The sequence below is a fragment of the Leptosomus discolor genome, chromosome 9 (assembly GCF_034619465.1).
Source record: "Leptosomus discolor isolate bLepDis1 chromosome 9, bLepDis1.hap2, whole genome shotgun sequence".
Classification (NCBI taxonomy): Eukaryota; Metazoa; Chordata; class Aves; order Leptosomiformes; family Leptosomidae; genus Leptosomus; species Leptosomus discolor.
The window spans coordinates 19992853-20017067 of NC_141399.1; the positions used below are offsets into that span (position 1 = coordinate 19992853).

A 24215-nucleotide genomic window follows, 5' to 3' on the forward strand; every position below is an offset into this window, starting at 1 on the left:
CAGAAGCACTGCAAGATAATTAACAGTTCTTCAGTTCTGGCAAAAGAAGTAGAACACACTTTATAGGACAGGGACAGCTAGGGAAAGCAATCTGCTGCTGAAGCCATAAATCTCTCTGAACATGACAATAACTGAGAATACTACCTAAGCCTCACAGATGCAACATCATCCACATGTGCCACAGAGAAAAAACAGGCCTTAAAGAACTAATATAGAAAGAAAAACTGAAATAAAGAGGTAAAAATGCACAGACTGAAAATCCTGTAATCCACTCAGAAGATCATGTCATCCAGATTTAAGTTTCACAGTTTTGAGTCTACTCTGTGGTCAGCCAAGTTCCCTTGGTTTTAGCTTTTCTGATCACTTAGTATTTCCGAAGTCTCTTCTTCTAGCCTGTAGCAACTTCTATGTGCCATTTCTAGACCAGATCTGTATGCTCACTTTCCTTTACACCATTTCCTCTGAAATTCCTGGTCTGCCTCACTACAGAAGACAGTAGATAACTGAGTGAAACAGGGGATACTAATCAGCCAAGACAGGGAAACAAACAGGAATTAAGCAAGTAACAACCAAAAGATGGTCCAGCATCTGTACCAGTAGCTCACATGTCCATCTTATTTTTGCTAAGTCTGACTCTGAAGGACTGTATCAAAACAGTGGCAAGTATAGGAGGAAGAGGAGGAGGATCTTGCTGCAGGATCGAAGAATAGGAAACACTGTCTATTTCCCCATAGACTGAACATAATTTTGCAAATACTTGTGAGACTGTCGGTCACTGATACACCTGTTTAGACACCCACCCAACAATGAAATAATACACAAAACTCATGAAAGTGCAAGGCAGAAAGACTAGTATTTTTGAGTAAAACATCCAACAAAAGAAGCTCACAAACCAGCTCTTGCTAAGCATGTTACATCTTCACTTTCCCTCAGTTACTGTAGCAAGTACAGACCACAGAGTATCAATATCCATTTAGCATGTGTTCTGTTTAACAAGGCCTGACAATTATCTGGATTACTGGATGTAACTAGGAAAAGGCAGCTTTCCAGAGATCTCATTCAAAAATCTAGTATAACAGCCAAGGAAGGGCCCAGCTATAGCGGTGCTATTGTCAACTATTTCAAACAAAACCATAAACATTTACTGCAGCAGTACCATGCACAAGCCAGTAAGTCAGCCTGATCTTTTGAGGGTAAGTAATTTATGTAACAGATCAGTTGATTTTACAAGGTTTATTTTGAGAAAGGGGGAGTAATATAGTTGTTTTTTCACTTAAGTGAGAGAAGGAATTGAAAGATACCTATAGGCCAAATACCCCTGCTAGGTTCATTTTACGGACTCAGACTTTTGCTTTTCAAAAAATCTGTCACAGAGCTATCAGTTGACACTTGTCAAAACTGACATGATGAGGCATCAAAATTTAAAGTAGAAAATGTTAGACAGATATTTTTCTCCACAGTTCTTAAACTGTCTCAAGCACAATTTTTAAAGCAATTTAATTCTGCATCACCTGACTTCCAAGCGAGGCTTGCCCATCAAACATGCTTCTATTTCAGTATTTATTACTTTCAGTACAGGCAAAAAACCTGTACTCACGGACCCATGTAGATAATGTAGAAAATATATATATATGCATAAAGTCAAGGTGTGAAGATACAGGGGCCAAACATTAATATCTGCTCTAAAAATCTTGACCAAGGAGATAGCAGAATAAAGCTGATTCACATGGATTTCCTCCTACATCCCTTACATGAAAAAGATCAAAAAGGATCTTCTTTTAGCCATAAGGTGTTTTAGAATATCTGCAAAAAATCCCAAGTTTAAAAGTTTATTTTCAATTTTTCAAAGCCTAAATCACAGAAGCTAACTAGACAAGTAGTAAATATCTGCATATGTGTAAGCATATATATACAGAGAAAACTCCTGTTCATCAGGAAACAAATTACTCTTGTTTGCCTTAACAGAGAAGTGTGTCAGAGAGATTCTGTCTTTATTCTGGAAAACCTCTATTCATTGTACCTCAATGCTGGATGTCTTCATGGAGCCAAAAGCTATATATATAGATTGAATCAAATTTGGGTTCATAGTGTTGTTTATATTAAAACCAGATCTCTCTTACTAAAGAAACTTGATTGTAACCATCCCAAGAAGTTACTCTCCAGGAAACATCTACACATCCCAGAAATGAAGACCATAAATAGCAGCAATTATGCAATATCAGCTAGTCACCCTTAGCTTGCAAATTGATCCTGGAGCAGCTTTGTTTGAATACTCCATAAGCTTTACAGGAAAGCTTTTAGCATACTTAAATTCTGCCTGGGGCCACCACCATTTGTAAGACAGGAAGCATTCCCAGTCACACCTGATGGATGACAGACACCTTATCTCTGCTTGGTACCCTGTGTTACAGCCTGTAACAACAGTATTCGGACTGCATCTTCTTATACAAACAGATCTCCACTTAAGTCAACATTCTACCAGCGATACAGCAAAACAGTGTATTGATAGCTGCTAGTTAACCATTGTACAATGCAAAATCAATTTCAGCTACAAACTATCTTTTGAGATTTTATAAAGACAATGTGTGTAAGTGTACTAAAATATACTGAATGTGAACAAAAAACAGTGGAAGCAGAGACAAAAATAGAAACTATTGCCCAAGGCAAGCACTGGATGGCTAGAAATCAGTAACACTTTGGAAGGAACAGTAATTTCCCTCCCCCTTCATTACTTCCCAAGGAATTCTACTCTTCACCCATCCTGAAAGTTCCTGAACAGAATCCATCCAATCTAGGGACAGAAACAGTGACCAAGGATTTCATAAGAACATCAAGACTTCACCTGCAACCTTGTAGCACATTGAGAGGACATGACAGCAAACTGTCTACACAGAGCAGAACTACTGCTTTATCTTTAGAATTACAGTAAAATTGTAGTAATAACAACTAACTGCAAAGAAAATTACTTTCATGAGATCTGCTATCCAGTCTTCTGAACTGGAAAGTAAAAGTTTAACCTAGCAACAGGAAGATTCAGAGGCAGAAAGGGTGTCAGAAATCCAGCTTTCCACAGTCTGCAAAAAAACCCCACCAAAATATTACCTTCTGGCATTCTTTGGAAAAAGGTGAAGTCAGCTTTTCTCACAGGAGATACAAATATATGATTTACTAGAATGCAGACACCAAAGAGCAGAGAATAATGGATTTAAAATCTTTAGCGAATTGAAGCATAAGGTCTTTCCCTGTTCAAAAAAAAAAAAAACCCAAAGAAAAAACCACACCCAACACCCCAAAAGCTTCAAATTTTACTTTAATTCTCATTGTACTGTAGTAAGTATTGTGTGCTACTGTGTATTCTACCAACTGTACCCTGAAAAGCACTTATTGCAGTTCTTATCTCTTTTATTAAGTTGCCAGAGATCAAATGGCTGATCTGAGAAGGAAACCCAACACATCCCAATGCAAACCTACAGCTTTCTTTAGAGTTCTTAAAACATTTTGCTGTGTAAAAGTACTGTGTAGTCACAAGTTGTGCCTCATTCAGAAATTGGTGACAAGTTACACCCAAATATAAGACTTTGAATTGAAAAAAGGAAAACCTCAAACACTACTGTCTCTACTGGTGTCAAAAAAAAAAAAGGCAGAACAAACAGCAAAGTTTCTGATCAAGACTGAAACACTTAAGGAAATTAATAAATAAACTATAAATTATCACGTCAGTTTACAGTGCACAAAGCTACTGTTCACACAGGTTGTGCATAGATAGTCTTACTTTACACTGACAGTAATCGTAATCATTAAGTAAGACTGAATGAGGCATCTGTACTTTATGGGTAATAAATGAACACCTGTGACCTCCCACACGTAGACAGCTAACAGCCACTCTTGAACAACCAGGTTAATGCTATACTTCTCACCTGATCTTCTTCTTCATCCTCTTCATCTTCTGCCAAACGTTGCCTGCCCACTTCATACAGTCTGCAAACTGTATCCATGTTCATGGCATCCATGCTCCCTTGATTCTAAAGACGAGATGCCCACACAGCAGTTAGCCCACGAATTAAGCTCAGCATTCATATTCAATGCTACATCTGGTCTCAATTACAGAAACAGTACCAAAATCCTTCCTTCTCATTTACTAGCAGCAGTACAATTAGCACTAAAACCAAGTCTTTTTGCCCAGCAGTGATGTAAATACCTACCTTCTGCTTCCGTCATCCACAAGTCCACTCTTATTAGTAGACTTAACAAAACCTTTACTGGATCCTTAATGTGCTTTGGGTTAGTTCTCACCTAACTGCACACCACTTCCTTTCAATTCTGCCTCCCTATTATATCATTGAACCATATGCCTCAAGAGAATGCTAAAAGTTGACAACATATTACTGGGCAAAGAACTGGACCCATTAATTTAATTTTACTTCCCCCCTAACAAACCAGCAGTCTTGCTCAGTAATTTTTGCTTCAAATCCTTAGCTTCTGGGATTTTGCTAGGAAGACAAGCGAAAGAGGAACAATAAGGGTGATTCACAGCAAAGCTCCATAGGAAGCCCCAGGAAGATTGCATTTCCCAGTTATCTGATATAGCACAAATTTTAATAGGAAATTATTGCTATAAAGAGGAAAAACGTTTGAAGAGTCAGAGGCAGAAAAACTAGACTGCTGTGGGTGGTCAACAAAAAACTAACAGCATCTTTAACCATCAGCAAAACACCACCACTGCTTAGGTCATGAATTTAATAGTAGGAACTCCAGAATCATCACTTCTGCAGGTTTTCAAAAGAAACAAGAAGCACTGCACTCAAACTACAGCTACAGAGACCAGAGTTTATTCTTAGCTCCTTTACCTCAATGACAGCCAGATAGCAGTCCTTGCTGTCTGTGCACAAGTCAAAGATATTCCGCTTTACATCTATGGTAGCTGGAAAACATCACAAAAATCCTCAGTGGTTAACTGCATATTAGTTAATGCTTGCTGAAAGAAAAGGTCTAACAATATATGTCTAAAAGCAGATCATAAAATGTTGGGATACGAAACAACAGCTGAAATACAAGTGAAATGAACATTTGTAACTAATTCAACCTGTAATAAAGAACAGAAATGTTGGAGACTGTCAAAAAAGAGACAGGTAAGTTCTTAACCTGCTCTGCACAGTGTCTCCTCCCTTGATAATACATTTATTGGCTTCTCTAAGCACTGTAAACAGATAATCTTCCAGGATAGGTGGCAACCAAGCTGTGAGCCATGTCTCCTTTCAACAGCAAAAGCCACATATGTTTATGTCCATAGCAGCAACTAGCTTAGCTCCATGAACTTTGCAAGCTGGAGGCCAAACTGATAGCATTTTGAACTACCAGCATAGGGAAATGCTGTTGGGAAAAGCAAAACTAAAAATTAAAAAAAAAAAAAAAAAAAAAAAGGCACCCTTCCTGAAATGAGACCAGTGACATCCTGGCCAAATGACCTATCATCTCAGATTATGCCCTACTTGGAAAGGGGAAAAGGAAAATAAAGCCAGAACTGCTGAACAGTAGCAAGTAAGGCAATCACACACTGAAGAGGATATGATACTTGTACCTATTTTAGTGTTAAACCCAACTCTCGTGCTTCAATCAGAACAGGTCATAGCAGAATTTGTTTTGTCACGCATGCAAAGGAGAGGAGGAAGTGAATGTTACTAAGGAGAATTTTCAATAAACCTTCAAACCTCCAGATCAACCTATTTGCTCCTCTCTTACCTATAGGTTTATAATCAGTTGCATTAAATGTCCTGAAAGAAGAGCCAAAGGGACTTCTCATTCTCTCCTCCAGAAGGTCATCTTCATCATCTGCCTGCAACATAGCTGATACAAAGAAAGATTATTACACAAATCCTCCTTCCATTTGTCACTATCACCAATCAACTTAAGATGAAATCACTCTGACATGAATTTTCTTCTTATTTAATAACTTGGCAAGACCCACTCAATATCTGCTCTTCCAGAGCTGCCATTATTAACACTGCAGACCATTGAAACTTAACACAGATGACAAAATTATTTTCTCAGGCATCATCAGATCTGCCGCTATACACATTTTCTTTTTCAACAGGCTGATTTTTAATCATAAATGAGTTGTGATATTGCTGTGAGAGACAGAGAAAACTGTCTTTGTAGCATAAACATCCTGAAAAAATTCCAGTTCACACATGCCAGTAAGGTCTGGAGTCAGACAGACCCTCTGAAGCTTCCAATTTCACTGAACAAGCATGTACTTATCTCAAATCAGAGGTGACCAGGGAGAGTAATATAAGACTGAGAAGTCCTACCTCCATACATAACTGTGCCAGTATAGTTAAAGACCACACGACACTGATCCAGTGCAGGTACTGTGTGTAACAAATGGAAAGTTCTGAGGTCCCACTGAAAAAATACAGGCTAAGGAATAACAAACAATTGAAAGTTTCTATTTCTTTTCCAACACAGTGGCAAACAACTCATTAGTCATGTTCAAGAAACCTCATTGTCACCCTCTTGCAAATATGACAGAACCAGAGTCCAATTCTAGCACTACAACCCCCTCCACACGTTCAAAATGAAAAAGCTCTTACTCAAAATGTCTTTCCCAGTCATGAGAAGTTACTGCCGTAGCTTCAAGGTTATCTTGGTAAGGGATGGGAAGAGAGCAGAGGTACCACAGAGTATATTAGAAAAGAAAATCTCTCTTGCTCTCTCTGTCTGTTAAGTATTTCCTCTAGGCCATATCAGAAGCAGAATCTAGATTTAAATTAGCTAGCTGTCCGACAGTCCCTATTTACGTGATTCACAGACAAAAACTGTTGTTACCATACATAACCTGTAACACAGCAGACCATTAACACAACTTCTGCAAACAGCCACTTGTTTATCCATACAAATTCTTTAGGTCCCAGCACACTACAGTGGCCAAAGGATACAATCTCTGTGTTGACTATGACCTCTAGCCCATTGGGATGGAAAACACCACTGATGGTCATGTTGAATTTATCAAATTTGTGGATGGCTTGTGCTGATCTGACATCCCAGAGGACACCATCATTTAGGACAAGGTCATCAGTAGGGTTAAAGGTGGCACAGTTCTTCTTGTAGTTGTTGGCAAGATCTGGGTTAAACAGAGTCAATAGCTTGTTGCCAGTCTGAATATCATAGATCTTTTAGATTAAAAAGAAAAAGAAAGATTAGTCACAATTTGTAATACACCTGTGCCTAAGACTACACCACATTCCCCCTTCTAGATTGTTTCCAGAATCACCCCATTTCCCACTTTGCTTTTCCATTTCATATGAGAGCATTCCAAAGATAATGGAATAAACCCTTCCTACCAGTCCTTTAACAGTTTTTCACAGCTAGAATCAAGTCTCACTACACATTTTGGTCAGTACTTAGCTTGCTGCATGTTCACTGATACATTTCAGTAAGATCAGGATTAGTTCCAAAGAAACTAACCCCATTATGAAAAGTGAGATGTGAAGCTGCAGTCACAAGGTACCACTTAGCCAGAAACTGTTTCAGAAATGGAACTGCTTTCAAAGACAGTATTTACAAACATAGAAACTCCAAAGCACACAGTAAGGGGGAAAAAAAAAAAAAAAAAAAAAGTCAGAAACTACAGAAAAGGAGTTAAAATTCCTGGCATTTACACGGAAAGGCAACTTTCTGAGCTTTGCCCCAACAAATTGTTGGAAGATAAAAAGGGCTTTGACTAGTACAAAGGGTTTATGACCATCTTCTCAAATTTCATTGGTAACAACCCTCAGAGCGTAGCTCTCATTCACACTTACAGAGAGGAAAAAATTCTCTAGAATTAGAAAACAAATCTGCGTACCAGATAAACACAATACACAAACTGATCTGACTTCCAGATAAATCCAACTCAGAAACTTGGCAGGAATGGACAGTTTGCTTAAATAAATCAGAGTAATAAGTAAAATCATAAGTAATTCGAATGTTTCACAACAATTTTTTATGCAAATACTCTTTCAAAAGCAGTAGTGCCTACAATGAATACAAATTAGCACCGAGAAGAAGCAGATGCACTCTGAAGCCTGCGTCTGTCAAATTTGCAGGTATTCATGCAAAACAGTACAACAGTATCCTCTGAAAATATATTGGTAAAATATTGGTAAAATTAAATTACTCAAAAGCAAGCTGCAAATCAGGGCAGTGGGTGGGGTGGCAAGCAAAAGAAGGATACTTTTAACCAGCCATTTCCCACAGCTGTTAACTGAGCTGCTGTTTACAGTGGAACTTTTACTATTATTATTACTATTACTAAAAAATAAGGTAAAGGACCCAACATCAGATGGGCGGGGGGGGGGGGGGGGGGGGGGGGGGCAGGGCAGTCATGCAGGATCACTCTCAAATGAACAAAACAAAGCAGATTCTACAATTGCCCAGAACACTAACCACAGAGGCAACACATTACACACTGCTTGCACTACAGCCCATTTGGAATGGTCAAGTTTAGACCCTAAGACACAGGGAGAAGTTATCTGACACTTTCAAAGCTCTCCTCTAAAGGAAAAGCTCATCACCTACACAGAGCATCACAGCACTCAGATCCATTAATAAATGTCCTGTGAAGAATTATACTCTTGTCACAGCTTCACAACTATGATCTTTACTGGTACTTACATGGGCAATGTCTCCTTTTGTGCCAATGACCCTATCCTGAGAGTGCTTGCTGAACTCCACATAGTGGTCATCAGGGAAGGAATGTCTGTAGATAGAGTCAATAAGAAAGTCAAGGAGCTGCAGGTTCAAACCACCTGTGTGAATCAAACACTACACAACACCTCCAGCAGAGGTTTCAACAATACAGAAAACCAAAAACGTAGAAAGACTTTCCTTCACCGTTAGAGATTTTCACAATTGCTCCCCTGCCATTTGCAGGAAAAGATTAGACACAGCCTTTACAGCAGACCCGTGAAAAAAACCACAAGCAGCAAATTCACAGACTTGTCATCAACAGAGTCAGCCGTAAACATAACACTATGGAGAGGAGTAAGCAATGAATGGCATCATGAATGTTCAAACACACATGCAGGCCTGAGGCATGTTAAACTTTTTAACTGACGAATACCCTGTAACTGACCTAAAACAGGTCACACCAAAACTGTTGCTTACAACTAAGGTAGACAACAGTCAAACCTTTTAAAAATTAAGAGTGTTCCACCCATTTTTTATGGGAAGGAACAATTGTAAATACTAAAATAAATTTTAAATAGCTTTCTCCAGCTCCGATATAGCTTGTATCCAGGTCTGAAAATTTCACCATCCAAATCACCATCCTAGTAAAATTCTGTATCTGGCTACAGAAATATTGTCAAGCTAATTTACAAACATGAGAAGAGAAATACAAATATATTTCTTTGCCTTCAGGGACAGCAGTGATTTTACTGATCTCTCTCGCATTAAATAGCACTTTGGGTAGTTAGAATTTAGCAAAAGTGTCTGTACCAAATAAAATAGGGAAGATACTAAACGTAAGAAAGGAAGCACATTTTATTTTTTCACAACAGACATTGTGAAAGCTGTGCTGCACTGTTCTTTCACAGAGTTTGTTCTTAGGGTTTCTGCCTATATTGAATGGTTCTTCTAACTGTAACATACCCCACAGCAGGATCAGAGTATACCTACTTCATATCAAAGACAGACTTCATTCCCCACAATGCAGACAGAGGTTGGCTCCACGTAGCAGATGTCAGCAATAAAGATCCATCCTGTATTTCCAGATGGGAGTGGAGGGAGAGGAAAGGAAAAGAATACCAGGGAAAAGAGAGGTTATAATTTTACCTGTACACTTTAACTTACACTTACAAGCTGACTTTAGGAACTATAGCAGATTTTGTGCTTACTAAACTACTCCTATGGGGATAAAGTCTAGGTATCTAATACTATGTATGCTATAAAGAGTATCCATATATATATATATAAAAAGCCCTTGGCACACAAAGTAAAACATTACAAATAACAATGGGAATGATCTACAATGTTAACAGCAGATAAAATAATCCATGGATTACTTTAGGCTAATCCATGCCTGAATTTTGATGCCCTGTGAGTGGAGTTCATTGTTGTTATAAATCAGTTACCATTTATTTCTTCCTAGAATCATCCCCCAAAAGATTCCTTTCTCCAACAAAGTAAGGTTATATAAACTCTGGTATCTTATCGCACATTTATTTTAAATGCATAGTCAGTTTAAGCATTTTTCCACTTCCAGACATATATATGCATTACTTATGAAGGTACACAGCCACTGTGCATCTTTCCTATTATTTTGATAAGAAAAAAAATAATTGTAGAATTCACAGAGACCAAGTATGTAACTATTACAAGTACTTTAATGACAGGCACTGCAGGCCAGCCAATAGGTGCATTTTAGACGTACACATGCAGATGGGCCCAAACCATACCAAGGCTTAGGCTGTGAGAACTTCTAAAACTCCAAACAGGTCTTTGATTACTTACCCTGGATGGCTCAAGGTGCGTGATGGCAGAGTTATGGCAGTTGTAACTGGCCTCTTCCTGTCCACTGAATACATTATAGAGTTTCAACTGCCCCGTGCAAGTACCCAGCATTAAGAACCGTTCTCTTGCAGAGAACGCACAACAGGTAAAGCCACTCTCATCCTCATTTGCTTCCCTGAACACAGAAATCGGACGGAACCTAAAGAAGGCAGAAATACAAGGGTCACCCAAAAGACAGAAGAAAAGCAAAACTGAAACACTGTGATATTAAATCCAGTACTTAAAAAAATCACGTAGGTACAAGTTATAGCTTTCTTCTAGGACAAGCTAAGTGTCAATTGTAAGACTAGTGCTCAAGTGAGTATGTTACAACAGCGTTTGCAACATTTCAGGGGGTTTTTTAGCACTATTAAGTACTTCTGTTAAAGCACATCATTAAGTTGAAGCACTTAGAGTCCGTCTTCAAAGTTGGAGTGATGGAAAACCTGTAATGCCATAACCTGGAGAAGTACAGACAGCTAGCGAAAAATTTTCTAACAGTTGAGAAACACTGCATGGCACATTGGCCAAATAACCTCCTGTCATCATAAAGGTGATACTGGTTTCACTGTGAAGATGCTTTCATCTATGTGTCATCTTTATTTTTATAAACTTGACATCATCCTCCAATTTAACCTCAGCAAAGAAAGGCCACATAAAAAGACTAGCAACCTGCAGTGCTGCGGATTCAGTTGCAAGAGTAAAATATGTATTCCACCACCCTGCATCTGTCACCCTGCATCAGTATGTAATGCAACTGGCATTACATACTTACCTTCCAAAGGAGAACAAAGATCTATGAGCTTCATTAGTCAATGTTGCTAATAAATTAACATGATAACTGAAAATAAAGCATCCCTTATATACTAAGGACAAGAGAAACAACTTCTAAAAATGCCTTTCAAGGCTCTCCCACTTGTCACTTCGAATTAAAACACTTTTTTCTCCAAGCATATTCCACTGTGGGACTGCACAGCCTGAATCCAGGTAAGGCTTTTCAGCACGGGGTACCTCCTGAGAGGGATCAAGAAACATTTTTCTTCCTTACCTGCTAAATATAAGGTGTCTATCAAAGCAGCCACCATCCACGCCCCCGTACTTCGGAAAGGCTGCCCTGCGGGTCAGCCGTGAGGTAAAGTTAGTTGGCGCTTGGCGCCTCTGTTTTGGCTCAGGACACTGGTGAGGAGTAAAGAGAGAGAAAGGGGGACAGGTGGCAACAGGGTTCTTGCAGCGGGCATGCTGCTCCCTAAGGTACTCTGTGATTATACTGTCCAGCGTGGGTGGGGAAGGAAGGTGTCTGTCCAGCTGCTTTTTGATAGCTGGGCTCTGGCTGTAGGCGCCATGGTCCGATTTTTGTCGCAACACTCTGATTTTTCTGCCGTTGCAGGGAGATGGCCTCTCCCTGACAAAGCTGATCCTGCCAATCAGAGGAGAGTTGCTGGCATAAGAAGGGCCTGGAAGGGCAAGTGGACCCTGGGATGCAGATGGCCTTGCCTGAGCATGGACAGAAGTGGCAGTGGAACCTACAGAAGGGTGGCTACCCAAACGGGCTGAGATGCCATTAGCTATGCGAGGAGTGCGAGGCAGGGTCACAGGAGAGGCAGCAGCCGCAACAGGGGTGAAGGCAGATGAGTGAGATGCTGCAGTCATGGGTAGGTCAGCCTCTTTAGTAAGGACAGATGCAGTTTCTCCTAGGCCCTTAGAGATGAGATGGTTCCGAATCAGAAGCAGCAGCTCCTTCTCAGGAAACGTGATCCTTGACTGGGCCACCACATCCGCTTTCTGCAACCGAGCCAGAGAGACATCTGTGCCAATCAGCAATGGCTTCCCCGAGACACGCTCTATCAGCTCAGCAGCGTATTTGCAAAACTTCACATGCTCGCTGCGCTTGTCCTGAAGCACCGGCTCTTTCATCAGCTGCTGAATTTGACAGCTGCTGAAGAGGGGGAGCTTGCTGATAATCTGCCGGACAGTACTGCTGCGTGAGAGCCCCACCAAGGCTTTGCAGGCTAATGCTCGGATCTGATCTGCGTCTGTGATCGGCATCTTTATAGACAGCAGTGACAGCAGCACTTTGATGCCATTGTTGGACTGTACCACATTCCACATCTTAGCTAACGTGTGCTCACTGCTCCTGGGGGCCTGAGGAAGCTTTCGCCGAGGAGTTCCAGAGATGAATTTGCCAATACTGGAGATCCGATTATCTGGGCCACATACACAATTGATGATGATCTGAAGGGCTGATTTCTGAATCTCAGCATCATGGATGAAAAATTCACCCTCAGCAACTCCAAGTATGATACTAATACCTAGTGAGGGGAAAAAAAATAGGTTTTTTAGTACTCTAGAATATATCTCACACAGTTCATCAGACAAGTAAGGGAGTCTTCAACGAATTTGAGGAAAATAGGTAATTCTCTTCATTCTGGGAATTTCTGAAGTTCTGCTAACTAGTGTAAGACGTATTCTTCTACCTCCCTGGCAAGATGTTTTCCTACACTGATGCTCCTCCACTTCATCATCAGCAAGTAGGGAGTCAAACAATCTTTCAGAGACTGTGATCAGGGATGGCCAGGAATGCAAAATCTGAGATACCCGGCACAGAGAAAGATGCACATGCACGCCTCTGGTTCTTACTGCAGAAAGCAACTCAATTGTATAAATACTAACAATGAGGAAACAGAGAGTAAGGAAGGGGACCATGTTACGAAATGAAAAAAAAATATAAATCATACCACAGCTTCCAAAAGCAATCAGGCAAAAATGAAGCTTTGGGCTTGTTTTTTTTTTCCCCCCAGACAGAGTTCCTGTTAGTTTCATGTCTGCTTCAGAAGATCAAAACCCTCACTCAAGAAAGAACTGGTGTTTTGTCCAAAGAAAGGTTTTGTGCAAAAGAAACTGTCTTTTGCCTATATCTAGTACTCCACCTGCCTTTTGTTTTTTTCTTTTCTTAAAAAAAAAGTCAGGCCTCAGTTAATGCATAAGCCTTAGATCCAATCCAGGCACATATCATTCGTTTGCATACAGAATCTGCAGGTAGCCAGTTAGAGCATAACTCAAACAGTAGTAATTCCTCTCCCATATTCTCAAATGCCATATCCCCAGGAGACCTAAATTTCTGGGAAGCTGAAGGAACCTAATAGTCCCATTACAAAGTAGATCTACCTCCACCTGTATTTAATGAGCTCTTGAAAACAAGTGCAAGTCAAAGACCATGCGTTCAAATTTGTAATCCAACCACACTGCTAATCATGCCACAATTTTAACCAGTCTGCTCTCCTATTTATTTGCATCCTTGATGGCAACTCCAAATACCTGAATTATTTTAACCCTTGTCTCACTGTAGGTAAGGAACAGCCAGCTAAAAACCATGTAGCAGAAGACAACTGATAAGTGTCCAAGTCATAAGGACCCTATTCAGCTTACCCACAGTGGAAACAGTACTTCCAGCTTCATCTAACACATCCACAGGTTCAGCCAGCTGCAACTGGATTTTAGGAACCACAGTCAGGATGGCCAATACATCCAAAGCATATCGTACTGTGTCATTCCTGGAAAACAACAGAAGAACTTCTTAGAGGTGTATATACAGAATTGTTCCAATAACATAAACCAGAATTCAATCTACTCTACTGCAACAAATACGAGTAAATCAGTCACATCCCATGTATTTGATGGTGCCTTTTGATTTTAGAATGTTCCACTCTTAAAGGGCTGGTATCCACAGAAGGCAGGGCTCACATGCACACCATTGCCTGCAGTCTGTCAACATTTAACCCACACTGCCCCCAGGCTCCTAAAAGCACTGTATTTATAAAAATAAAATGTTAGAACTTACCCACAAAAGCATTCTAAATTAAACTTCTAAATCTAATTAACTCTACATCTTAGTTGGGAAACACTGTTGTCTAAAATACTCCATCAGCAGGCAACTACCAAGGAAGTTTTTCTGAAATTGTTAGCAGTAAAACAGACAATTGTGATAGGGAAAAAGGCATCAACTTAGGCACCAGTTTAAGAGAGACACGGGTGTGCGTAAGATGAAATGGGCTGTTAAGGAAGATGTGGAAGAGCAGAACAATGCAAGAAAAAGGGGGAAGGTTTGTAGGCCTGTATGGAAAGGTAGGAGTTAAGCCAGGTAGCAATTAGGAAACAGCTGCAGAGAGTAAGAAACAGGAGAACAGAAGCTACTCAGGAGAGTGCAACCTGAGAGACAGAGAGGGAGGCAGGGGACTGCAGAAGCAAAACAGATTTCGAAGGCTTTCAAGAAGTTAGTCAAGAAGCTCCTGCAGGTAGCAGAAATAAGGAGGAGGGAGTCCTGGTGACAAGAATAGCACTGATGACAACTAGTTATAGCAGACAGTGACTCACCAGTAATTATATCTCTAGAGAAGACTACAGCCTTACTCTGGAGAACAGATGGTCATTAGGATAAACAGAGGCTGGAACTTTGCACCCATCCTCCTTTTGAACTGGGGACAGGATCCTGATGGTATTCTGTCAGAGCCTGGAGGTAGTTCCCTTTCTTTTGTAACATTAATGATGCTGCAGATTTTTGGGGGGTAGGGAGGTGGGGGGGGATGAGGTGCCACCGAAAGATAACAGAGTATCATGGTGCCCCGACAGCTTGTCTGCGGCCAAGACAAGGGAGAAACTTAAAAGTGACATCATAAGGTGAGCCCCTATCAACATGTTGAGTTTTAACAGCTGGTGCGGTATCATCCAGGGACATGAACCTGAGCAATGCACAGTAACAGTCTTCAGTCTTTTTGCTCTTTCAAATGCTGTCTTGCTACATATTCACACAACTCCTTTGCACAGTTATATCTGTTCAGTAAACTTCAAATACCAACAAATTAAAGCAATAGTGCCCTCTCTTGAGTCAGCTAAACTTACTACACCCAAACAGACATTTGACCTCTTTCTAGGATTAAGACAGGTCTTCATTTCACCCTCTACTTGGAAGGTTTTCTAGCCTTTCTCTAACAAAAAGGTAAATAAATTTTGAGACAGATAAGAAGCAGCACAGAATTGTGATTAAGCTCTACTATGATTCTGATTTCTCAGAAACTAAAGGCCTGAGGCATTCTGGCTCTTCAGATATCTCAGGACATCCCTCTCTACTTCAAAATTTTAGCCCTGCTTTCCACGGTGTTAACTTTCATAAGCACTGTGTGGCCACAGCACAGGTCCTAACAGCAGATACAGGTGTATGTGCCTGTTTTAAATGCTATCAGAGAGGTAGAAAATCTAAAAATGTAACATCCTGCCCCAGAGTCACAACTTACTGCACTAAACTACAGTACTACAGCAAATGGCTCACCTTGCATAGTACGTCTTCCAGTTGCATGCTATTGAAATGAGCTGAAGCATGAGTTGGACACAGGACAATTTGAGAAAGACCTCTGCTGGCTCCCAGTAGAGCTGTGCTGGACCATACTCAATCAAGAACTCCATCATCTCTACAATCTGCTCATGTGTATAGGAACAGGCCTGCAGCAAAGTGAGTTGGAAGTGTTAGAGATCACAAGGGTTACAAACTTGCACATCAAGTCCCTCACTGATGGGTTTTAACTCAAAACTGCATCCACAGAGAGCAGACTACCACTGTCTCTTGCAGATTAAGTATTTACTTTCTGGTTTATTCCCCAATTATAACAGAATACAGCAATTGTCACTATAATATACAATAATAAGCTTAAGAATAACATCCTTTAAGTTTCGTAGCAGTCCCAGAAGGCTTAGGCAAATTTAAGAAGAAAAAGTGACATTAAATTAAAATTCTACTCTGCTTTTAAGCTACTACTCTAGTAGTTACTAAACCATCATTCAAAATAATTTTCTGCTAAAACATTAAAAAAGGCTTCAAAAATTATTCAATAACAGTTTCTACATTCTGACTACAAAACATACAAAAAAAAGGAAATTCCCAACAAGCTTGCCTTTCATTATTTTTTTAAAAAATTACAGAAGGCAACAGCTAATACATATTTCTTTAGTTACTGAAAATAAGTTATTTTTGCAGAAGCAAAAAATCCCCTGTGTTTTCTTATTTCAGGTCTTCTAGAAAACCATCATAAATTAAAACAGAAACCATAGGCAAATGTGCTCCCTCAAAACAAGCATCCACAAAATTAAGTTTAAAAAAGATACTTAAAAAAAAAAAAAAAAATCACTTTTCAGGGAGAAAGTAGGGGGGGGAAAAAAAAAAATTTCAAGGTCAACCACAAGGATCTTCCAGGTCATTCCTAAGAACTATGGTGTCCAAAAGACACATTTCAGTTGTCAATATCAAACCAAACTTATTTACAGGTTTTCCAACATTATGCAGTTTTCTAAACATGCAGATTTTGTCCTTTCAGAGTTCAAAAGCATAAAAAAAACAGGAGTATCAAAAATAACCTGCCTTTAACTTAAGTGTTTGAGAGATGGAAAGGGAATCACAGCAGATGAGCAGGAACCTTAATCAAATTTCAGTTCAAGTTTGTTCAGATGAACCTCAAAGGCTCTTCTGTATTTTTCTATTGCAATGTCATTCCGCAAGGCAGGAAAAAAGTACAAATAAAAAAATCCCTATCCCTATAAATTGCACACTGCCTAGTTATTCCACTGGCTTCAAAGGACATCGACATATTCCTGCAGCTTGGATTTGCTTGAAAAAGGCAATGAATGTGATAAAAGCTTGCAACATGCTACTCACCTTGTAAGGGGGCTGCGGATGGACCAGAATGCCACCTTCAGTGCGCTGGAGTGACTGCTTCACCTGTTCAAGTTTGATAGCAAGGTGAGCCTCAAAGTATCTACGCAAGGCCATGCAGGTGTGTTTCCCAGTCTGGCGACTGGCAAAGATCTCATCATCACTCAAGAGGGCTCCTTGGTCTTCCAGGTTTAAGATCTCAAGAGTGCTTATCTTCAGAAAGAGGTCAGGTGGGGGGAAACAAAAAAAGTTTCATCAGCTCACTCTTCAGGAAAAAAAAAAAAAGCACCTACAATTCTCAGCTGCACTTGTACTAATCCCAAACAAACTTACTTTGCTACATAAGACATACAAGCACACCCAGAGCTGACAAAAGCTGTCTGAACAGAAAAGGCTATCTGCATGGATAAATAGTGAGTCTAAAAAGAACTATTCCCCCTCCTTTACTATTTATGAAGAAAGAAATCCAGAAGTTACATCAATATAGATCTGGAGGCAGTGTTGTGCCTAATACTATTAGACGTTATATGACACAACACAAAGCATACTTACACTCTGCACTGCTGATGTCTCTGAATTAGATACAAACCAAGCTATTAGGGCTGCACAGCAATACCATGCAGACATACCAGCTTTTGTACATAAACAGTATAATTTGTGCTCATAAGGTAATGTGGTTACCACAGCACAAGCACAGTTGTACCTCTCCTGGAACAAGGCTGGATTTATCTGCATCCAAAAGGGTGCATGACAATACTGCACACGTATATGGAATGGTAAGAAACGAACTACCAGAGACACTACTGTTTGAATAAGTACTGCTAAACCCAGGAGTTGCACCAAAAAGCTCTCACAAGGTATTAAGTCTCTGGACAATAATCATAATACTAATAAAGATAAATAATAAAGATTAAAAAAAAATAATAAAGGGATCCACCTGGATGTGGCTTAGAAAACTCACCCCACCTCTCCATATCTTCAGGACTAAAACAAAATCAAGCAAAACCAAACAAAATAACAGAAGTCTCCGCAGTGGGAAGGTAAAGGGTGCAAAACCTGACACTAAAACCCTGTTCACCACATAAAATTACAAGCCTTACCAGGTTAACCAGACGTCGAAGGCCATCATGTCTGTCAAAGAGCTCCAGGACAGCACGGAAGGAGAAGCAAATGGAGAAGAACATGGTAGCATGGCAGCAGCCTGATGCGTGGGAGCATTCCATTAGCCATAAGGTATAGTTTACTACATCTGAAAGCACATTATGGGGGTGCATGCACACCTAGAAAGCAAAAGAACATTCGTAAGAAGGACTTCAAACAGATTGCTGAAGAGAATTTGTCCAAGGAGAATGAGGGTTCTTTGAGAGGCAAACAGAGGACAAGTATCAGTGACTCCCAGCTTGACTTGGGACATCTGACACATGAAATAAAAAGTCCCACTTCCAGACCAGTAAAACAAAGACTAATAAAGGCTATAATGTGGCAATGTAGGACTAGCAATTGGTCCCCCCAGGCCTAAACACAATAAATACAGCAGTCTTAGTGTAGTATAATTCCAGAGAGTCCTTCTCCATACCACTTCAAGCTATCCAAAGAACGCTTTGCTAGAGGCAGAGAAGGAAGAAAAGTTTCCACTGAAGAAACAAAAATTCTTCTCAGTGTAACAATATCAGACACTATGTTGAAGTTCTAGCAAACTCTGGTAGCACTGAAGTCTAGGGGAATTGCAAGGATCATCAAATGCAAATCTAAAGCTTGACTTTCTCTGGAAACAGACAACTGAGCTGGTCTTTTTCTTTTCTCAGACCCTGCCTCTGAGATGTGCAGACCATGTGCTCAGAACTGCACTTTTGCATAAGTTTGTTAGCTTCTAATGATGAGGGACTCCGAATCCTCTGCCAGAGTCAGCGCCAAGAGGAACAGCACAGAGAAGTACTGGCACCAGCTGCTATATGCCAGGTTAGAAGATTTTGTTTGTCTCTTCTCTGCTGGTGTTGGACATACTCAGAGAATACGGTGCTACCAGCTTCAGCCTTGCTTCCACCCCGAGACCTGAGGGCTTGGCATGGTCTAAGCAACAAGGGAAACCTGCTCTACCTGGTATCTGAGATACTGGGGATAACATCTGGCAGATGAGAATACCACTACAAAACATCTGCATGGTTTTATGACACAGCCTGAAGATGTCAAGCAGAAGTAACCCTCATGCAGAACCCAGCCAAGGCTTTTGGTTTTCCTTTTGAACAACCATGCAAGCAGCAGTTTTCTCATTACAAAGTTCAGAGAAACATCAAAGCAGGTCACATGCAGCCAGGGTCCATCTTTCCGACATAACAGGCAAAAAGAAGTGGAGGGAACATTATTACCATTTCACCTTTCTTGCCCTCATAAGGGAGATGTAATACAGGCCACAGATAGCCCTTGTCAACTGTGATTACCAAAAGGTTTTTGAACCCACTTATACAAATGCCTGCAGAACACAAAATGCCAGCAGAATCCATACAGATATGGCCTTAAATAACTACTACCAGTCCAGCCTCTACATGCTCAGGAGTGTTAAGTGTGTTAAATCATAACACACATTCAGACAGCATCAAAAATCAGGAAAGAATAAGCAGAAATGTATAGCTACTAGTTTAACTGCTTCCTTTTTCAGCTGAAAAAAACCCCAAAACTAGACCATGCCGGGGACAGGCCAAGAATCAAAAGCCATCACTCAAGGCAGAGCAGAGTTGGAAGGCTTAAGGATACAACTTTGCAGTTGGTTGGAATGAATCTTAGAGCAGGATGCTCCCGTACTAACACTCACAAGTAGAAAGGTCACCTTCTTTTTGTTCTTCTTAGCATGGTAGCAACTTTAGAATAAACTGGATTAGTTCATAGATCTGGCTCAGCACATATGTGCTACTGCCAGTACAAAAAATAAAACGAGAAATAGAATCACTGTTTAAAGTACCTGGGAAAATGAAGCTTAAGGGTTGACTATCATATCAACCCGTCTGAAGGGATGCTGGCTGGAAGAACACAACTGAACTGAGAGAAGGATTTCTTTTAAGATTTTTTTTGTATGTTAAAATATGAGGTGAGGAACTTTACCTTCATTATCAGCTGTTTTAATGTTTATAAGCTCAGGCCACAGAGAACACTTAGTATCATTTAATTTGATTTTCTGAACAATGCAGACCAGACCTGCATTGGTCTTCTATTGCATTCTAACACCATCACAGAAGTCACACCGCTGTCTGGAATCTGACTGAGGTACTGTGTAACACTGAAGCTATCCACACTGGGACCGTGCATGGAAAAAAAAAATCTCAGCTATAGGAGTCCATTGGAACAGACGGGAAAGGAAAGACAAATGAGAATGGAGTTTATCTTTTTTTTGAGAGAGAGAAAGAGGGAATAATAGGATAAAGAGGGTGATGAAAGTTTTGAGACAATACTGACAAGACAGAAATCTTCAATTAATTCTCTAGGAACTGAAAACCACACCCTTGAATCAAAACACTCAAATATATCATTATTTATACACTTCCTATTGCCTCTGCACATACTGAAGTCTTCTAGCTAAATTTTCTTCTTAGCTTCCGAGATGTTTATTCACTGTTTGAACATGGGTAGAAACACTAAGAAACAAGGAGAATCACTGCAGTTACAGTAAAAGAATGCCTCTTACCCTCTCCATAGCATCTTGATTGTAAGACAAATAATATAAGCACATGGAGACCCCTGTTGCTGCCATGGAAGGACGAGGAATCTCCAGCAACTTTTGCACTCCTCCATGAGCAACAAACTCTGTTGCAAACTTGTTGTGCAGCAGCAACGATGCCAAATGCTAAGGAAGGATAAAAGCAGATTAGACTGTAATTCTTCAACCTGTCATCAATTCCATCCCTCACCCCACAGAAAAACAGACGGCAGAAAAAAAATTGCTCTGTGCTTTGTCCACCTTGTTTTCTCCTCCCATTATATTTAACTGCAGAATGTAATATTTATCCCAATGACAAAAGCAAAAAAGGCACTATCACTTTGTTTTACACATCTTGTAAAAGAAGTACAAGAAAAGCAGAGCAACTCAAAAAGTTGTCCAATAGGCCACCTTAAGTATTCCTGTTCTTTTCATGTTAACTCACTTTCTATTATCACTAAGAAATATTTAAATTTGCATTCACACTCTGTATGTACCATATTGCTTGTAGGATGAATTTTACAAAATGAGGTGTGGAGGCTACTGTTAAAATGGAAGTCTGCAGCTGCACTGAAGCTTACTACACGCTACTTTTCTGTATTACCAACATCTTAAGAGGAAACAGCGAGAACAACTGTAAACCCCACCCCACTCCCAACTGAGGTAACCTACACCTTTTGTAGGAACACTGCTCCTTGGAAATAAATTCTTGGACAAACAAAAATGAAATGGAGAGAAAGATGACACTGGAGGATCAGAGGCAGAGAAGTTACTGTGAAAGAGGGAAACAATGCACGGAAAAAATATAACTTGTGCTGCTGCACTGCAGGTTTGGCTTGAATAAGGTTATTTTGTGTGGTTTTGTACGTTGAGGAGGTAACCTTAAAGGCCACTCACAAAACTATTGTATTTCAAACATTAAGCTCAGAGATTTCATGCTGGGGCTTCTGGGAGTAAGACACTCATGCTTCTTACACCTCACAAATATCCCTTGAGATGACAGGCAGTGGAACAACTCAGAAATGCCATCTAAGGGCAGCAGGAACACAAGCATTTGACAGAAAAAGGAATTTTTATCATCTTCGGATAGGCCAACAGCAGGTGAAATTAATGGCAGTTCCTGCACAAATAAGATACTTTTATCCCTTTCCCCCTTTCATTTTTTAATTTTAAATACTTGAGAATTGTAACAACAAAACTGCAATGCACTCAAGTGAAGCCTTGAGTGAAGCCAATTCCAATCCCAGGGAATGCTGCAAGACACACAGGCCTAAAAAAGGTGAGCATTTGCCTTTGATGCATGCAGCAGACATATATTCAATGCTTTCACAATGTTTATGGTACGTTTTACACGTTGCAAGAGTAATTTACCTTAAGGGCTTCAAAAGTGAGCAGCACATCATTGGTTCGCTTCAAATCGATGTAGTACATCATCAGCTCCCTTGACCCCAGTTGCATAAAGATGGGCAGTAGCTGAGAAAAATAAAAATGGGAGAGTAGCTGAATGTTTCATGGGAAATACAAGATCTGTTTTCGTTTTTACTCTCTCAAACCCCCAATTTTCCCCTATTAGCAGATACCTGTTAGGAGAGGTCAGTGGTAACCAGCTCCATCCATAGGAAGCAATAAAGGTTAACAGACCTCTTGTAATACATCTGCTGACTGCAGCAAGGTGCATGACAGCTGCCACATGGAAATCTTAAGACTCTCCTTCAAGTGCGGCTATGGAAAGTCCACACAGATACCACCCTGGCGATAGGTTCCACTTTCCATCTGTGCAAAGACAACTACCCAACAACTGAACAGAAAAAACAGGAGAGGAGGGCAACAAACCAAAACCCTTCACATAATTCTTTGTGTAACAGCTTTATAGTATTAATTCCTATTTTTATATTCTATTATGGCTGGCATAAGAAGTGATCCAGTCAGCATGCAAGGTATTAGGGGGATAATGGTTTCTTTGGCTCTCTCAGAAGCAAGGCACACACGTGCATACACACATGAAATATATGTATCACAAAGCAAAACTGTGTCGCTTTGTTCTATTTCAAATTAAGTTAAACCACCTAAAAAAAAGATTTGACAGAGATAAAGGAGGCCTGCAGACCTATGCTAACTTGAGTTTTATGGTTAAAGTAAAAAAAGAAAAAAGGAAACACACTTTGGTAAATCTGACACTGCCCAACTACTTTGTCCATGTAAGTAACAACAGCTCTCAAAAGCATCTGCGCAACATGGGCACTGCCATTTCTCATCACAACTACTGCAGAGGTTACGCAAACCACTTCGTTTAGAATTTCAAGTTAATTACCTCCTCAGACTTCTAATTGCGGGAGTTTTATCACATCCCACAGAGGAAACGGGAAAAATTTCTGTATTTCAAACAAAGTGACTTGCCCTATGTCATGTAAACAATCACAAAATTTAACAGAATCAGGAATAAAACTGCCATGCTCCAACTACTAGACCATACATCTGCTAGGTTCAGGTTTCAGTATCACCTATCAAGTAATACTCAAACTAATGACTTCATCAATTTGAAATTCATCAACAACTCAGGAAAGGTTACTGATCTTAATCATCAGGGAACATCAGAGAGCGATATAACAGTTCTGCATTTTTTTCCCCACAATACCACTCATAGTTTTGTCAGAATTCAAGCACAGATTGCTTCCTTCCACCTTCATATGCTCACCTCTTGGTACTCCCCTAAGGGAGTCAGGTACTGAAGAATTAGCCTCTGCTCTATGGCGGGAGTCAAAGGGTAAAGTGTATAATTAGTGCCAATCACCCACGGGGACATTTCTGACCAGCTGCTGTTGGACAGCTCAACAAACATCCGCTCTGGTTCTGAAGCGGAGAAGCCCAGCTTTTGTTTGGCCTTCCGGAAGCCGTCTCTTTCATGCTGTTTCCCCGATTTGCTTTTTCTCAGTCCCCCATCATCTAGCTTTGTAGCAGAGTTTACTCTGCTACTGGTCTTGTGACTTGAATCAAGATGAAAGGAGATCTCCATATCACCAGAAACTTCCTCTTGCTCTCCATCTACTGCCATCTCCCCATAATCCATATCCACAGCCTCTTCATCCAGAGGCAGCAAAGGATCTGATGGCACTTTCCGAGGACTGGGACGCTTGTTTTCTTGTTTTGTAGTCATTTCAGTAACCTGTAACTCTCGTAGCCGTCGAAGCACCAAAGCCACCTGTTTCAGAAAAGAAGCATGCATGAGAACACGCTTCTTGCTTTAATCATGCAACTCATCGGCCATATCTTTTGTTCTTATCATACAACCAGTTCCACAGT

The 24215-nt window shown here is 40.2% G+C and overlaps 1 protein-coding gene across 2 annotated transcripts in view; it reads right to left on the reverse strand.

Moving 5' to 3' along the window:
* Positions 1-24215, reverse strand: part of DCAF1 (DDB1 and CUL4 associated factor 1) — a 52892-nt gene that overhangs the window by 13730 nt on the left and 14947 nt on the right. For both annotated transcript variants that reach the window (XM_086469713.1, XM_086469714.1), the window contains exons 7-22: positions 23611-24114; positions 22287-22388; positions 20904-21062; positions 18328-18507; positions 17231-17440; positions 15854-16023; positions 13957-14081; positions 11579-12839; positions 10492-10690; positions 9658-9740; positions 8653-8737; positions 6936-7169; positions 6309-6402; positions 5740-5844; positions 4848-4921; positions 3918-4022 (exon numbers count right to left, since the gene is read on the reverse strand). In XM_086469713.1, the coding sequence (XP_086325839.1) occupies positions 3918-4022; positions 4848-4921; positions 5740-5844; positions 6309-6402; positions 6936-7169; positions 8653-8737; positions 9658-9740; positions 10492-10690; positions 11579-12839; positions 13957-14081; positions 15854-16023; positions 17231-17440; positions 18328-18507; positions 20904-21062; positions 22287-22388; positions 23611-24114 (3690 nt within the window). The remainder of the gene's footprint in view (positions 1-3917; positions 4023-4847; positions 4922-5739; positions 5845-6308; positions 6403-6935; positions 7170-8652; positions 8738-9657; positions 9741-10491; positions 10691-11578; positions 12840-13956; positions 14082-15853; positions 16024-17230; positions 17441-18327; positions 18508-20903; positions 21063-22286; positions 22389-23610; positions 24115-24215) is intronic.